Source organism: Delphinapterus leucas, chromosome 13 (genome assembly GCF_059928025.1).
Source record: "Delphinapterus leucas isolate spDelLeu-1000000601 "Yukka" chromosome 13, BTC_Dleu_Yukka2, whole genome shotgun sequence".
Lineage (NCBI taxonomy): Eukaryota > Metazoa > Chordata > Mammalia > Artiodactyla > Monodontidae > Delphinapterus > Delphinapterus leucas.
In genome coordinates this window covers 68979850-68992150 of record NC_143141.1, presented here as the reverse complement: position 1 = coordinate 68992150, position 12301 = coordinate 68979850, and the positions used below count along the sequence as shown (strand labels likewise).

The 12301-nt window shown below is 37.4% G+C and overlaps 1 protein-coding gene across 5 annotated transcripts in view; it reads left to right on the top strand.

Moving 5' to 3' along the window:
- Nucleotides 1–12301, top strand: part of SLC30A6 (solute carrier family 30 member 6) — a 38218-nt gene that overhangs the window by 10282 nt on the left and 15635 nt on the right. For 4 of the 5 annotated variants that reach the window (XR_016395306.1, XM_089922400.1, XM_022574128.2 and 1 more), the window contains exons 4-9: nt 88–130; nt 2095–2160; nt 8107–8187; nt 8662–8697; nt 9439–9533; nt 12237–12285. Coding sequence is in view for 4 of the 5 variants with exons in the window: in XM_089922400.1 (XP_089778526.1) it covers nt 88–130; nt 2095–2160; nt 8107–8187; nt 8662–8697; nt 9439–9533; nt 12237–12285 (370 nt within the window). In the remaining variant the exon portion in view is untranslated. The remainder of the gene's footprint in view (nt 1–87; nt 131–2094; nt 2161–8106; nt 8188–8661; nt 8698–9438; nt 9534–12236; nt 12286–12301) is intronic. The other variant, XM_022574129.2, reaches the window with a different exon arrangement.

Below are 12301 nucleotides of genomic sequence, written 5' to 3'. Positions count from 1 at the left end.
CCCTGTTATGAACAATTTTGGTGATTTGCTGTATTTCCTAACAATGGATTCAGTAACATTTTAATCAGTCTTTTTGTTGTTTTGCAGCTTTAACTGCCTATACTTACCTGACCATTTTTGATCTTTTTAGGTAAGTTTTAAAAACGCTCCTTAATGTTTTTACTTCCTTCCTTCCTTCCTTCCTTACCTATTTACTTACTTATTTATTTATGGCTGTGTTGGGTCTTCATTGCTATGCGCGGGCTTTCTCTAGTTGCGTCAAGTGGGAGCTACTCTTCATTGTGGTGCGCGGGCTTCTCACTGCGGTGGCTTCTCTTGTTGCAGAGCACCGGCTCTAGGCGTGAGGGCTTCAGTAGTTGTGGCATGCGGGCTTAGTTGCTCCATGGTATGTGGGATCCTCCCAGACCAGGGATCGAACCTGTGTCCCCTGCATTGGCAGGCAGATTCTTAACCATTGTGCCACCAGGGAAGTCCCCTCCTTAGTGTTGTGTTGTTTTTTTTTTTAATTAATTAATTTATTATTTTTAGCTGCACTGGGTCTTCGTTGCTGTGTGCGGTCTTTCTCTAGTTGCGGCGAGCAGGGGCTATTCTTTGTTGTAGTGTGTGGGCTCTCATTGCAGTGGCTTTTCTTGTTGCAGAGCACAGGCTCTAGGCGCATGGGCTTCAGTAGTTGTGGAATGCAGGCTCAGTAGTTGTAGCTCGCGGGCTCTAGTGGGCTTTAGAGCGCAGGCTCAGTAGTTGTGGCACATGGGCATAGTTGCTCTGTGGCATGTGGGATCTTCCTGGACCAGGGCTCAAACCCGTGTCCCCTGCATTGGCAGGAGGATTCTTAACCACTGTGGCACCAGGGAAGACCCTTCTTAATGTTTTGAAGCTAATAAGGAATTTGTTATCAACTATATATACTTCATTTGAAAAACAGAAAAGAGACCTCCAGAATGCTTCCCCAGTGTTTTACTCCTGACCTTGATTGGTGGTTAAATGGGTGTTTTTTTTCTATTTGTTAAAATGTACATATGTGCTTTATGCACATTTCTGTGTAAATGTCCTATTTTGAATAAAATGATAAAATTAAACGAAAAAAAGGTTTGTTGCACTGAATTTATGAAGTTTTCTTTACTTAAGGAAAGTTATCTGTGAAATAAGTAAAATTATCAACATGGACCATATGTACAAATAATAATTAGAAGATATGCTGGAAGAAAATACCCCATTTATATAGCAACAGAAAAGATAATACCCAGACTTTAGGTCAGGTGCCTACCTGTAGATGAGTCAGCTGTGACCAGGGAGCAGGAACACATAAGAACATACTAGTTCCCACTGTAACCATGTGGGTGTGAAAAGAAATGAGGGATGTTAATAACTGCAAAGTATATATGTAATTGTGAGCTAGAGAGACGACCTATTGGCTCCTGCTTTGGGGACTTTCATATTTCCAAATAAAGGTTGCAGAATGCTTAGACCATATGTCTCCAAGATCCGTGCCATAGAAGTATGTTATAGGGATGTCTTTTTCATCAGTCACGTAACTAAATCTTCTTGATTGGTCTAAAACAGATCGTTATTACCTGAATTTCACACTGTAGTAAGTTGTTTTAGAGTGAATCTCCACTATACTTAGAAAGTAACCATAACTTTATCCCATCCAGAATGTTGTCAAGGTGTTATTAATATTTAGTTTAACTTTTAACAGAGATTAAATAAAGTTTATCAAAGTTAAAATGTATTGTATATGCCTAGAATCAAGTAAATTGCACTTATTATTACTGTGTCATTTTTTGCAGGCTCAGTTATGGAAACCATTTAGGGGGGATAACTTTCTGAGTAGAGAAATTATGGGTTTAGGTTCTATTAGTTCTATTATTAGTGTCTTAATGGTATATCATAACTTCTTTCAGTTTCTCCCCATGTTAAAACTCACATTAGGGTGCTTATTGTGATTAGATTATAAATTATTAGAATAACTTGTTGTTAGTTTAGTCTGCAAACACTATTAACTTTTAGCAATTTAGGTATTCTGAAAGCTAAATTTCTTTCTGTAAGTCCTCTAGTTCTAGTTCTAATGCTAAACTTATTTTCCTTTTTACTTAGTTTAATGACATGTTTAATAAGTTACTGGGTAATGATGAGGAAACCTAGCCCTGCCTATTCATTTGGGTAAGTTCAAATTATTTTATTTTCTGCTAACTTATTGCTATTAAAGTAGTAGTTATACCAGGCAGTAAAGAGCTAGCTAGAGTACTTGTAGAAAATAAATGCTGCCTGTTTACTGGAGTAGTGATCAGATAGTGAAAGTAGATTAAAAAAATCTTCCAAGAGGATTCTAGATAAGGAACATGAATGTTTAAATTTAAATCATATTAAAGTAAAATGTTCACATTAGTTTTTTTCTATTTTATAAACCAAATCTTACATAAATTGTTCATTTTAAGTTCTTTAATATTTTGGTAATCTCTTATTCCAGTTAGAGAAAGTACAAAGGATTTTCATGTATGTATCTTCTAGATGTTAAAGTAAGTGGGATATAGTTTAACATTAATGCAGCAGTAGAGATGTATTTTTATCTTAAGACTGGATTTGTGACAGCAATGAACTGACAAAGATTTTGAGATTTCTGTTTCTATAGTTTAGAAATTACTGAAAGTTAGAAAATAATCTTTTATATCAGAGGATTTTTTAAAATATGTTAGAAAACAATGAGTTCTTTTCAGATCCAAGGAAACAACTTGAAAGAAGAATTTAACTTTGATGAAGAAACTCTTGGACAAAACTTACCTTTCTTCTCCACCATACCATTTATTGGGATTATATTCTTTTGAACAAAATCAGGTTTTATTTACTTAAATAATGGGACAAAGTAAACATGAAATTTTAGTGCAAAATGAAGATATTTATAAGTGTCACTGAAATTTGATAGAGTTGGATTGATAATCATTTGTAAAGGCTTTTGGTTGTAAGTGACAGAAATCCATCTCAAACTAGTTTGGGGGAAAAATGTTAATTTACATAACCAAAGTGTGGGAAGACTGAGGTAAACTGGTATAGGGACTAGAACACTCAGGACATTGTCTTTCTCTTACCTCAAAAGGCCTGCTTTTCTCTGCATATCAGGTTCAGTTTCTCAGACCACTTTTCTCCACTATCCTGGAATGATAACTTGTAGCAAAACTTTGAACCTTCTCACCTTCATCCTTGAGACAAAAGGATTCCCCAGCTCTAGTTCAGAAAATAGTGAGAAAGAACTATTGGTTGGTCCACCTTGGTATAGATGTTAGTCTTTAGATCAGCTCCTGTGGCCAGGAGACAAGGTCACATAAGGACAAGACAGCTCCCATTTTGGCCTAGTTGCTTAGAGTGAATAGGAAAAGAGGGAGCAATCAAATATAATTGCAGTCAGTCACATAGCTTGAAGTGTCATCTATATTTAATAATTCCAAAATTCAGTTCTCCAGCACTGAGACTTATCTCATGTCATGTTACCTTCGTGCCAGGTTCACATGGATGTCTAATTCATGTCTTAAATTCAAGCTAGGATTCTTGTTTTCTTCCCCCAAAATCTGTTCCTCTGCAGTTTTTCACATCTTAGCAAATACACCACCACTCAGTTGCTCAAGTAAAATCATTGATTATTCTCTCATCACCCACATTTATCCATGAGCAGGTTATGTCAGGATAACTTATGAACACATCCAGAATCTGTCCTTGCCCCCGTTTCTATCTCCACTACTACCATCCTAACCAAACTACCTTCATTTCTTGCCTTAACGAATGTCTTGCATCCTAACTGGTCCCCATGGTTCTGCTTTTACTCCCCTTCAGTCCATTCTCCATATAGAAACCAGTGTTTTTTTGGGTTTTTTCTTCAGTGTTTTTTTTCTTTTTAAGCCTAAATCATGCTGTCATTCTACTTCTTAAAACCATCCAGTTGTTTCCTGTCATACTTAGAATAAAATCCTGACCCCTTTCCTCGTTTACAAAGGCCTTATATGATTTAGACCCAGACTACTTCTTTTCAAGTTACCACTCTCATGCCCTCAATACCACACTGTCTTTCTTTCCGTAATTTGAACACAACTTATTCCTGCTTTAGGGTCTTTATACAAACTGTTCTATCTCCTGGAAATGCTCTTCACTTGATTCTTACGAGATAAGCCCCGTTTTGTTATTCCAATCTTAATGTCACTAAATGCTAATGTTATTAAGTGACTGGGCCCAATCTAAAATGGATTCTAAAATAGATCACCTAGTTAGCTTCTTGTCACATCAGACTGCTATAATTCTCTGTATAGAACTTATCAGAACTTATAAATTAATTTTTTAAAATTTATTTAATTAATTTATTTTTGGCCGTGTTGGGTCTTCGTTGCTGTGCGCGGGTTTTCTCTAGTTGCAGTGAGTGGGAGCTACTCTTCGTTGTGGTGCGTGGGCTTCTCATTGCGGTGGCTTCTCTTGTTGTGGAGCATGGGCTCTAGGCACACGGGCTTCAGTAGTTGTGGCCTTGCAGGCTGTAGAGCACAGGCTCAGTAGTTGTGGTGCACAGGCTTAGTTGCTCCGCAGCATGTGGGATCTTCCTGCACCAGGGCTCAAACCCGTGTCCCCTGCATTGGCAGGTGGATTCTTAACCACTGCGCCACCAGGGAAGCGCAATTAATTGTTTTGTTTTTTTTTTGTCTTCCCCTTTAAAATATAAATTTCTTGGTAGCAGGGACTGTAGCTTGTTCTGTCTTATATCCTTGTGCAGTTTGATGAATTTTAACAAATAAATATACTTGTATAACTACTATCTAGATCATGATATAAAGCATTATAAGTTCCCCCAAAGCCTCCTTTAATGACTTAATGTTAATTCAGAGTCAAACCCTGAGAAAAGTAACCAGTATTCTGATTGTTGTCATTGCAGATTCTTGTTGCCTGTTTTTGAAGTCATATAAATGGGATACAATATTTATATCATCATATAGCAGTAGTTCATTCTTGTTCATTGCTCTAATATTCCATTATGTGAATATATCAAAATTTGTTTATATGTTCAGCTATTGAAAGGAATTTAGTTAATTTTTTTTTTTTTAATTTTTTTTTTGCGGCACGCGGGCCTCTCACTGTTGTGGCCTCTCCCATTGCGGAGCACAGTCTCCGGACGCTCAGGCCCAGCGGCCATGGCTCACGGGTGCAGCCGCTCCGCGGCATGTGGGATTTTCCCGGACAGGGGCACGAACTCGTGTCCCCTGCATCGGCAGGCGGACTCCCAACCACTGCCCCACCAGGGAAGCCCTAGTTAATTTTTAGCTTTTAGCTATTATAAATAAAACTACTTATGAACATTCTTGTACATTTCTTTTGGTATACATGTGTGCTCATTTATGTTGGGCATATGTCTTTGAAATTATTCAGTCATAGGATTTGCATATATTCATCATTAGAAGATAGGATAATACCAAACAGTTTTCCAGAGTAGTTTTACCAATTTAACATTTCCCCTGACAGTATATGAGAGTTCTAGTTGCTTCATGTCCTTACCAACTGTTGGTATTGCCTTTTTTTTTTAAGCCATTCTAGGGTGTGCAGTGGCATCTCATTGAGGCTTAAGTTATTTTCCTGATGAGTATTTGAGCACTTTTTCTTATGTTTATTAACCATTCAGATTACCCCTTTTGTGAAATGCTTGCTGAAGTGTTTTATCCATTTTTAGATTGGGTTGCCTGTTTTTTCTTATTGATCTATACAGGAGTTCTTTATACATAAATATATTCTCTCACTCCCATTTCTCTTTCATTCTCTTAAAATTATCTTCTGATGAGTGAAAAGTTTTTAATTTCAATGATAAATTCAATTTATCAGCCTTTTCCTTTATGGTTAATACTTTTTGTGTACTTGTCAAGAAATCTTGGCCAGAATAAAGATATTCTACCCTGTTATTAGTTAGAAGTTTTATAGTTTGACCTTTCACATTTAGGCTTACAATCAAATTAAAATTGATTTTGGGTTTTTTGTTTGTTTGTTTGTTTGTTTTGCGATACACGGGCCTCTCACTGTTGTGGCCTCTCCTGTTGCGGAGCACAGGCTCCGGACGCACAGGCTCAGTGGCCATGCCTCACGGGCCCAGCCGCTCTGCGGCACTTGGGATCTTCCCGGACTGGGACACGAACCTGTGTCCCCTGCATCGGCAGGTGGACTCTCAACCACTGCATCACCAGGGAAGCCCTAGGATTTTTTTTTATTAATTCATTTTATTTATTTTTGGCTGTGTTGGGTCTTTGTTGCTGCGCGCAGGCTTTCTCTAGTTGCAGCAAGCGGGGGCTACTCTTTGTTGCGGTGCGCAGGCCTCTCATTGCGGTGGTTTCTCCTGTTGCGGGGCACAGGCTCCAGGCACGCAGGCTTCAGTAGTTGTGGTGAAAGGGCTCAGTAGTTGTGGCTCACGGGCTCTAGAGGGTAGGCTCAGTAGTTGTGGTGTTCGGGCTTGGTTGTCCCACAGTATGCAGGATCTTCCCGGACCAGGGCTCAAACCTGTGTCTCCTGCATTGGTAGGCGGATTCTTAACCACTGTGCCATCAGGGAAGCCCTGGAATTGATTTTTGTATATAGGTTGAGGTAAAGGTCAAGGCACATTTGTTTCTATATAGCTATTCAGTTTGATAAAACACTATTTATTGAAAAAAATTATTCTTTATTGCTTTTATGTGCTAATTTTTTATTAATCAAGTGACTGTGTATGTGTTTGTTTCTGGATTCTCTTTTCTATTTGGTATATTTGTCTATCCTTGAATTAGTTCCATACTGTGTCAATTACTGTAGTTTTGAAATCTTGGTTATCTGGTAGTGTAAATCTTCCAGCTTTGGGCTTCCCTGGTGGCGCAGTGGTTGAGAGTCCGCCTGCCGATGCAGGGGACACGGGTTCGTGCCCTGGTCCGGGAAGATCCCACATGCCGCGGAGTGGCTGGGCCCGTGAGCCATGGCCGCTGAGCCTGTGCATCCGGAGCCTGTGCTCTGCAACAGGAGAGGCCACAACAGTGAGAGGCCCGTGTACGGTAAAAAAAAAAAAAAAAAAAAAAAAAAAAAAATCTTCCAGCTTTGTTCTTTTTCAGATTGTCTTTGCTTTCCTACACCATTTGCATTTCAATACACACTTTAGTATCAACTTATCAATTACCACAAATAATGTTGCTACATTTACATACTGTTTTTTTCATACTCTCCTATAACCCACTTTTTTTCATTTCCATCCTTCCATGTCAGTAAATATATTTCTCTTATATTTGTAATAATGTGTAATGGTATGTTGTTGATTCCAACATTTTTCTATTATAAATAGCAATGTGATGAACGTCCTTTATTATTTTATTATCTCCTGAATATTCTGAATTCTGTACCACCTAGAATTAAATCAACTCATTTGAGGGAAAAAACAACTAATGTGATGAACATCGTTAATTATTTTATTATCATTTCTGAAGATAATTATTTCCTTGAAATTTTAAGCATATATACTTACAAGCGTTGAATGCCATTAAACTATGTACAGTGGGAGAAACTAAGATAAATAAGACAACAGCCCTTGGCCTCCAGCTGATAGCTTAGGGATTATAAGACATATTCAGTTAACTGCAATTGTGTGTACATAGGAGAGGCAGTGTAGTAGTGGTTAAAATCATGAACTCTAGAGCCAGAGTGTCTGAGTTTGAAAACCTGACTCCTTCACTTGCAAGCCGTATGACTCTAAACAGTTACTTTTCCTCTTTGGGGTTCAGGTTCCTTATCTCTTTTTTTAAAAAAAAAGTGGATAAACTAACCCTCATAAGGATTTAGATGAGGTAATATGTTAAACACTTCGACCAGTGTCTGACACAAGATGGGTCAATTAAGTGCTGTTATTATAATAATGGTTATTTCTAGAAAATAAAAGCCCTAAGGAGTATATGTTGTACAAATAGGCACTCTTTTTAAAATCTGTGATGTTCATTGTTTATTGTCATTCTAGAAATTGTCCTTTTTAACAGCATTTGGATTATAGTAGGCACATGTATAGTGAGTGAATGAATGTGTTCTAGAGATACTAGTTTGTGAATTGAAAGAATTAGGCTGATTTAATTAATTTTCCAATTTCAGATTTGAAAGATTAGAAGTCCTGGCTGTATTTGCGTCCACAGTCTTGGCACAATTGGGAGCTCTCTTTATATTAAAAGAAAGGTACATTTGTATACAATGTTACTGTCACTGCAAATTCTACCTATGCCACCTTTGGGAATATGAAAGAATCCAGTGAGACACGTCGGGTTGGAAGGGTATACAAATAAAATGAGCAGTGCTGGAGTTTTGATAGTACAATTTCTTCATGTTTCAGACTTTTCTCCCTTCCTTTCACCCTTCTTTTATTACCTTCTTTGATGCTACTAAATTTAGTCATAGGTGTGAATGAAAGGAAAGGATTCACACAGACATGTTTTAATGCTTAGTACAAACCCATTGAAACAGGTTTGGTAGAGAAAGTTTGAATTACACCTTGAGGATAATTTGTGGGTCTGCTTGTCTCATCACTACTAATAATCAACAGTTGGTTATCATATTTTAAAAGTTTTGTGAATTTATTAATTATATATTTAATAAAGTCTTATAATTTTATAATTTGTAGGACTTATTTAATACATTATTTCCTTCTTTTAGTGCAGAACGCTTTTTGGAGCAGCCTGAGATACACACGTGAGATTCTGCTTTTAACATAACATATAATTTACTGTTGAGTTTGATTCCCAGTTGTTAATTGATATGTTATTAAATAGTGGTTACTTTGGCCAATATCAGAGTTCAGAGTGTGGTAATATATATTTCATTGATATTTCACAAGCAAATTCCCCAAATCCCAAGACTCCCTCTTTTCACCCTTAACTGTTCCCAAGCCCTTAAATTTTTATACTGAACAGGAAGGCCTTTCTACCCTGATTTTAGGTCCCTCGGTATTTCTAGGCCCAGGTCAATATCCTAAGCCAGCCCCATCTGGTCTTCTGTAATTTAAGATTGGATCCTCCAAGTCTTTTAGTAGCAGCTGTAGAAAAGATGGAATTGCTATTATTTACAACATAGTGGCCAACTATGTGGACTTTACCTATTCTGATCAGTTTAATTCAGGATAGTCTGACTCAGCCAGTGGACTGTAAACCAAATACCATTAGCATTTCTAAAAATTTATAACAGCAATTACCTGTAAGAAGATACTGTTAATGCTAAGAGTCTTTTTTTTTTTTTTTTGGTCCTGTGTAAGGTGGAGCAACAGTAGACAGGACATTGGTCATGGGGCTAGAACCAAGTTCAGATTCTGGCTCTGCAAATACTAAACCATTGAAGCAGACCACTCTGCCTTCCCATCTCTTAGTCTCTCTACATGCTGAAATTACGTATTGACATTACCAAGAAAAAAATAATCATGAATGTTGTTTTTTTCAGGGGAAGATTATTAGTTGGTACTTTTGTGGCTCTTTCTTTCAACCTGTTCACAATGCTTTCTATTCGGAATAAACCGTTTGCTTATGTCTCTGAAGGTATGTTTTTATTTACCATTAATAAAAAACCAATTAATCTCTCATAAAAACAGGTCTTTTGTTTGTTTCATTAATTCATAGATCAATGAGAAAGTATATCCTGAAGAGAAGAGGGGACTACCCCAAAGGTTCTAAAGTCTTTCTCTGAGCAAAAAATTATGAAACAGAAACTAATTATTACAAGCTTTAAAATAACATATTACTTAAAAACAGGCAAAACTGACTTATGTATTAAATTACATGCAGTAAAAAATTACATTTACCAAGTAACATGAATGAGATTTTACATGTATAACCTACCTAAGAAAAGTTTATTGCAAGCATTTTTTTTTTTTATTGCAAGCATTTTAGAAGCATCAGTGTACATAGACTAGTTGCTATGCTCATTGTAAATAATTGTATTTTGTTAATTAGATAAGTTCCCAGGAACTTCTCTTGGGCAATGGTGGGTAGGCATATATTTGAAAGTAGCAAAACTTTATTCCTTTTGATATATTCTTTTATTTTCAAGTCTTTAAAAATTCAGATAGACTTTTCACTCCAGTGGTCTAAATTATTGGCATTTTTCAATAATTTCAGTGTTTTGGAATCCCACTAACCTACAAAGGGTTAACCACTGATGGATGGAGAAGTGAGGTAAAAACAAAAGTGGGCTGTGTACACAGACCCACACACCTGTACTTTGAAGCAAAAATAGGTGAGGGTCTTTTTAGGTCTCACTGACTTGAATACCAAGATAACCAAGGGAAGAAAGCTTTCTGAAATACCCATTCAGGTTTAAACAACTTCCTGAGTGTTACAAAGTATGAGTTGTATTTGTATGAGTTAGAGTTTAAGAATTACTGCATGAACTAGAAAATTAAATAATGATATTTGTGATGACCAGAATTTTTTAGAAAAAACTTTATTAGAATAGTATAATGCTCATTCTAGAAATTCTAAGAAGGTACAGAGGTTTAGAAACTGTATCTCTCTGTGAAGATCAGAAAGATACAAGAAGGAAACAGTATTGATAATCTCATGACCCAGAGACAACATCTGTTAACATTTCTATTTTGTTCCTTTAATTTCTTTTCTATGCACATGTATATATATTTTTTACATATTTAGAATTGTATCAATTAACAATTTTATGTTTAGCTTTCTTCAGTTAACATTATGTCTTGAGTATTGCCTGTCATTAAATACTCTTTGAAAAAATGATTTTTTAAGGCTTGCATAATATTTTGTCATGAATATTTTTAAACAGTCTATTGTTATATAGAATAATATATAACCTTTTACAAATAATGCTATAACCACCCTTTTTTGTTTTTTTTTTTGCGGTACATGGGCCTCTCACTGTTGTGGCCTCTCCCGTTGCGGAGCACAGGCTCCGGACGCGCAGGCTCAGCGGCCATGGCTCACGGGCCTAGCCGCTCCTCGGAATGTGGGATCTTCCCGGATCGGGGCACGAACCCATGTCCCCTGCATCGGCAGGCGGACTCTCAACCACTGCGCCACCAGGGCAGCCCCACCCTTTTTTGTACCAGATTTCTTGTATGCATTTCCACTTCTTCTTCCCAAAGAAGAAATTATAAATGGGTTAAAAACACACTATTTTGGGCTTCCCTGGTGGCGCAGTGGTTGAGATCCGCCTGCCGATGCAGGGGACATGGGTTCGTGCCCCGATCCGGGAAGATCCCACATTCCGAGGAGCGGCTAGGCCCGTGAGCCATGGCCGCTGAGCCTGCGCGTCCGGAGCCTGTGCTCCGCAACGGGAGAGGCCACAACAGTGAGAGGCCCATGTACCGCAAAAAAAAAAACAACACTTTTTTTAAGTCTTTGATGTATATTGCCAAATTTATTTCTAGAAAAATCATCTAGTTTGTATTTTTATTAGCTGGAAATGAAAGTTCACAGAAACATCAAAATTTATTATACAACATTAGTTGAAATTTAAGTGGAAAATAATACTGAGCACTTTCTGTCTGCCAGGCACTGTGATAAACGCTTTACATAGAACCCGTTTAATTCTTCCTATAACCATAGGTAAATCATTTTATTGATATTATCCCCATTTTACACTGAGGCCCTGAGAAATTGTCACTTGTCTCAGGCTACACATCTAGTTAAGGGCAGAGCTGGGGTTGAAGCCAGGTATTCTGGCATCAGAGTCTGCTCTTAAACTGCTGTACCAGGCTACTTCTTATATGGCTTGCCGTTCTTTTTTACATCATGGTACACATTAAAAAATGAGAATTTCTATAGCACCCTGAGATAAATGTAAGAGGATGCTTGAGCCTGGAGGCTACTTGTCCAGGGACAGTAACTGGCAGGCGTCTGCATGTAGCCAGATTCCCACCTGGCCTTTCTGAGAGCTGAGCGAGTTAGTAATCGGTGTACCTGCAACCCATTCTCAGCACACTGGTTAGGAAGCTTCGCTTTACACTATAATAAGCCTTTAAAACTTCAAATTAATAGTAGCAGTGAAATACGTTAAGTTCACTTATTCCTTCAGGTCAGCTGTATATTGCAGTTGAAACTGCTTTTCATTTAGTATCCTAAAGGCATAAAAGAGAAAAAAGTTCTAGATTTGAGGAATAACGTGATATTTTGTAATGTTATACAGTCATGATCGAACTTATTTTTTAAATTTAAGAATCAAGTATTTCTGGTAATGGTTTATTCTATATACATAATTTAAGTATTTTCTTTTTAAAGCTGCTAGTACGAGTTGGCTTCAAGAGCATGTTGCAGATCTTAGTCGAAGGTAAGATGTTATGGGA